Here is a 5,204-nt window from a genome sequence, read left to right as displayed (position 1 = left end):
TATTGTTGTTGATATTGATAGTAACAATAAACAGAGGTAGAGATCAAGTCAAAGGAACAGTTCAATGCTGTAAATATATTTAACAGTGTCAGTTTTCTCCTCTAACTCTCGACAAGAAAGAAAATGTGTGTGTTTTCCACAGCGTTGCTTTGATCAGCGGTTTAACTGAATGAATGAACCGAGTGGTTTTAGCGTTCTGAGCAGAACACGTTCTGCATGCTGAGCTTCTGGAAGCCTCATCGTTCTGCGTCGTCGCCGTCTTTGTCGTCACAAACGATTCTGTGCTGTTGTGCGTTTGTTTTGTTTTTTTTAACCAACGTTAACCAGATAACGAGTCAAACAGCGAATGTGATGCTTCAGGCAGTTTTATTCACAGCAGAACTTCTGGTTCTGGTTCTTCTCTTCTAGATTCCCTTCAGCAGCTTTAATGTGACTCCGCTTACAGTGTTTGTGAGATTAATGAGCCGAGAACGTTGTGTTTAGAATGAACGTTTTTAAATGACTAGTCAGTATTTGTTGCGTTAGTTCAGACTGTTGAGCTGCTGGTTTCTTCACTACGTGTTTCCCTCTTGACTAAACTTCATGCATGCTCACCTGCACGTCTGCTTCTGGTGTCCCGTCAGGTAGAAGCTCCTCACACAGCTGAAGTCAGAGCGTTTGTTCTTACAGATTTCTGCATGTTCTTCACTCAGCAGCAGCTTCAGCTCCTGATGTTTGTGATTTTATCCTCCAGAGACCTGAACAGTGTGACGTCGTGCTGCACTCCAGCTGAACATTAAACACTGACAAAGTAGACGTGTACACTTTGTTGTTATTATTATTATTATTATTATTATTATTATAACACTGCAAAAATGTGCTGTAATCCAATATATAGTTAATCGTCACACCTCCACAAATATATTAATCTTGTCAGAGAGATATTAATTTAATTCAGTTGTTTTCCAACATCACCTTTTAACCAACAGACACTGAGACAACATGGTTTCTAACAGAGAAACAGGATTAAATTCAACTTAATGCGACATATCAAAGTTAAAACCATGCAGCATTATTTACTAAACATCTTCACCTGACTAACTTCATGTTCGGGTTAAAACNTCTCCTTCCTCTCCTCCTTCTCTTCATTGTTCACTCATGCTCACCGCTGCAAAGCCTTCTGTCTGCTAGCATGATGCTAAATGCTGGCATGAATGCTTTTGCCGCCTGTTTCTTTAAACCTGCATCGACTTTGCTTTGCTGCAGCAGTTTGTCGCTTCTTCTGCACAATTTACCCACAAAAGCCGTTTCTAGCAGTTATTGACTCGGGAACGTTTACTCTGGTACTTCAGTTTCTAATCGTTTTTGTTTTTTTGATGTAATTGTGCACGTTTCTGGCCCAAAGTTTAAACATTTAAGTGAATATTACATTTATGTACGTAGCCACTTATAAAACCTTAAAGAGAAAAGACCAGAGAAGCACAAATTAATAAAGAAACAAGAGTCACAGACGATAAAAGATCCACGAGAATCACAAACCACCACATAAAATAATAGAAACACCACGTTAATTAAAGAAAAAGAAAAACAAGTTGTGAAACCTGGAAAAACAAGGATGTTGCTTTTATTGTCATTATCATTATTATTATGAAAAATAAAATAAGTAGAATTCTTTTTTTTAAGCTTTAAAACTGTAAAAACAATGGCAATGTTAATATTATTGTTAGATAAAATAAAGTTTTTAAAACCATAAAAACAAGGTTAAAGATAATAATAATAATAATACAATGGTAGAATTTTTTTTTTGTTTTTAAAACCAAGAAAACAAGGGTGTTATTATTGTTATCATTGTTATTATTATTGGTATTATTTATGTTATTATTATTATTGGTATTATTTATATTATTATTATTATTATTATTATTATTATTATTATTATTATATATTGTTGTTGATATTGATAGTAACAATAAACAGAGGTAGAGATCAAGTCAAGGGAACAGTTCAATGCTGTAAATATATTTAACAGTGTCAGTTTTCTCCTCTAACTCTCGACAAGAAAGAAAATGTGTGTGTTTTCCACAGCGTTGCTTTGATCAGCGGTTTAACTGAATGAATGAACCGAGTGGTTTTAGCGTTCTGAGCAGAACACGTTCTGCATGCTGAGCTTCTGGAAGCCTCATCGTTCTGCGTCGTCGCCGTCTTTGTCGTCACAAACGATTCTGTGCTGTTGTGCGTTTGTTTTTGTTTTTTTTAACCAACGTTAACCAGATAACGAATCAAACAGCGAATGTGATGCTTCGACCTGCAGGCAGTTTTATTCACAGCAGAGCTTCTGGTTCTGGTTCTTCTCGTCTAGATTCCCTTGAGCAGCTTTAATGTGACTCCGCTTACAGTGTTTGTGAGATTAATGAGCCGAGAACGTTGTGTTTAGAATGAAGGTTTTTAAATGACCAGTCAGTATTTGTTCCCTTAGTTCAGACTGTTGAGCTGCTGGTTTCTTTACTACGTGTTTCCCTCTTGACTAAACTTCATGCATGCTCACCTGCACGTCTGCTTCTGGTGTCCCGTCAGATGGAAGCTCCTCACACAGCTGAAGTCAGAGCGTTTGTTCTTACAGATTTCTGCATGTTCTTCACTCAGCAGCAGCTTCAGCTCCTGATGTTTGTGATTTTATCCTCCAGAGACCTGAACAGTGTGACGTCGTGCTGCACTCCAGCTGAACATTAAACACTGACAAAGTGGACGTGTGCACTTTGTTGTTATTATTATTATTATTATTATTATTATTATTACTATGCAAAAATGTGCTGTAATCCAATATATAGTTAATCGTCACACCTCCACAAATATATTAATCTTGTCAGAGAGATGTTAATTTAATTCAGTTGTTTTCCAACATCACCTTTTAACCAACAGACACTGAGACAACATGGTTTGGACAACAGAATTAAATTCAACTTAATGCGACATATCAAAGTTAAAATCATGCAGTATTATTTACTAAACATCTTCACCCGACTAACTTCATGTTCGGGTTAAAACCGTACAATATCAGTTATAATAGAAATTTACAAACAAGTTTAAATATCACAGTATTATATTTTCTGCAAGTTTAGCAGACTAATTTAAATATTAAAACCCTAAAACATTATTTATTGTATAAATTCACTTTAAAAGTTTCAGTATTAAGGTTAAGATTCTACAATATTATAGATAACACAGATTTACCTGATTAAATATAAAGCATTATTTAGTGTAAATAATAGAACATTTAAAACCCCAGAATATACATATTATTATATTTGACAAATTTATAAAACAAGCTCAAATATAATAATTATTATAATTTTATTATTATTAATATTATATTGTTGTATTTTAACTTTTTAAATACATTTGTAAAAAGAATTATTATTATTTCTTAAGACCTTACATAATTATACATTTAATTAAAATATTGAGACTAAGCCACTACATCATTATTATTCATTATATAAGTTGACCCGACTAATTAAATATTAAAAACATACAACATTAGTCAGAATGCAAATTTAATTACTACTTAATTTTGCTCATTTTTCTTTTATTTTTTTTTAAACTTAGCTCATTAATTCAAGTATTAAGACTAGATTTTTATTTATTATACAACTTGTTTTAAAGCTGCAGCTGCTGTGCTCATTTATATTAAAGATAATTAAATATTACAAACATGTCTGTCGAATGTAATCGTGTAAAACTCAGAAACAGCTGAAGGTGACCTTCCACGCCTCATGAAGGAGGAACACTGACTGCATCACATTCATCACAGTGGCCTCTGAGCGGGTTTTTGTTCATCAGAGTTTGAAGCATGTGACCTCTGCTCGGCTCTGCTTCCCATAATGCTTTGCTCGCGGCTCGTACCGAGGCAGCCTCTCCTCTCTCGTGTGTTTTAACGGCTTGCGTCTCTTCTTCTTCTTCTTCTGTGGTGTCTCTCAGAGCGGCTTCACTCCGCTGCACATCGCCGCTCACTACGGGAACATCAACGTGGCCACGCTGCTGCTCAACAGAGGCGCCGCCGTGGACTTCAAGGCCAGGGTGAGTGTCCAGGCGCTCTGATGTCTGATCTGAGAGCCGCTTGATCTGCAGCTGTGCTCGTCAGTCGGCTGCAGGAAGCACAAGTGTCGTCTGGGTTCTGTGATCCTACAGAGCGAAGGAACGCTGCAGGTTTGAGACGTCCGACGACAGAAAGGCTGCAACAGGCTGTTGTCATCCACGGTGAAGGTTTTCATCGGTGGTTTGTTCTGGAAAATGTCCTAAACCACCCAAATCCCCTTAAAATATTCACTTTACTGTCACAAAACACACACAAAAAAACAGTAAATTCTCATTTCACCATCTGAAGTCGAAGCATTTAAAGTTTTTTTTACTTAAAAACTTTCTCAGATGTCTTGTCATTTAGGCCAAACCCCCCAAACATTTGTATTTACCATCACAAAGCAGGTGGAAAAAACTGTAAATATTCTCATTTCACCATCTGAAGTCAAAGAATTTTGACTTTTTCACTAAAAAACTTATTCAGATCCCCCTTTTTTTTTTTTTAGTCCTAAACCCTCCAAAGTATGTATTTAGCATCACAAAACAGGTGGCTTCATTGATTCATTGACTTCAGATGGTGAAAAAAACAGTAAATGTGTTCATTTCACCATCTGAAGTCAATGAATTTTAATTTTTTTTACTCAAAAACGTACTTAAATATCTTGGTATTTAGTCCAAACCCCTAAAAACATTCACTTTATCGTCACAAAAAACAGTAAATATTCTCATTTTGCTGTCTGAAGTCAAAGAATTTTGACTTTTTTACTTAAAAACTTTCTCAAATGTCTTGTTTTTGTCCAAATATATTCAATTTGCCGACATAAAGCAGGAAAGAAACCAGAAATATTCATATTTAAGAAGCTGGAATCAAAGAATTTTTAATCTGCTTTTTTTTCCCCCTGTAAAATCTACTAAAACAATCAACAGAATTATTTTGTTGTTATTGCAGTGTTCAGTGAAATTCATCAGGTGATGGTTGAAAATGGTGGAAGAAGTTTTCTAACGTGACCTCCTTAGAATTATTAATTTTATTGTCAAAGAGGAGGAAAGAAAACACAAAACATTCACAGTTAAGACGCTGCCATCAGCTGGAAGGTTGGATTTTTCTTCTGAAACGAGCGACTCACATCGATAAGTTCTTGAAAATG

At 35.4% G+C, this 5,204-nt stretch overlaps 1 protein-coding gene across 1 annotated transcript in view; it reads left to right on the top strand.

Moving 5' to 3' along the window:
* The window catches only part of LOC103369229 (ankyrin-3-like), a 98,807-nt gene that overhangs the window by 20,770 nt on the left and 72,833 nt on the right, over window positions 1–5,204 (top strand). Inside the window, exon 5 of the mRNA XM_008297892.1 lies at window positions 3,958–4,056. Within this exon, the coding sequence (XP_008296114.1) occupies window positions 3,958–4,056 (99 nt within the window). The remainder of the gene's footprint in view (window positions 1–3,957; window positions 4,057–5,204) is intronic.

The sequence above is a fragment of the Stegastes partitus genome, unplaced genomic scaffold, assembly GCF_000690725.1.
Source record: "Stegastes partitus isolate 25-593 unplaced genomic scaffold, Stegastes_partitus-1.0.2 Scaffold1257, whole genome shotgun sequence".
NCBI lineage: Eukaryota > Metazoa > Chordata > Actinopteri > Pomacentridae > Stegastes > Stegastes partitus.
The sequence above is the reverse complement of the archived record's forward strand: the minus strand, read 5'-3'. Positions and strand labels throughout refer to the sequence as shown.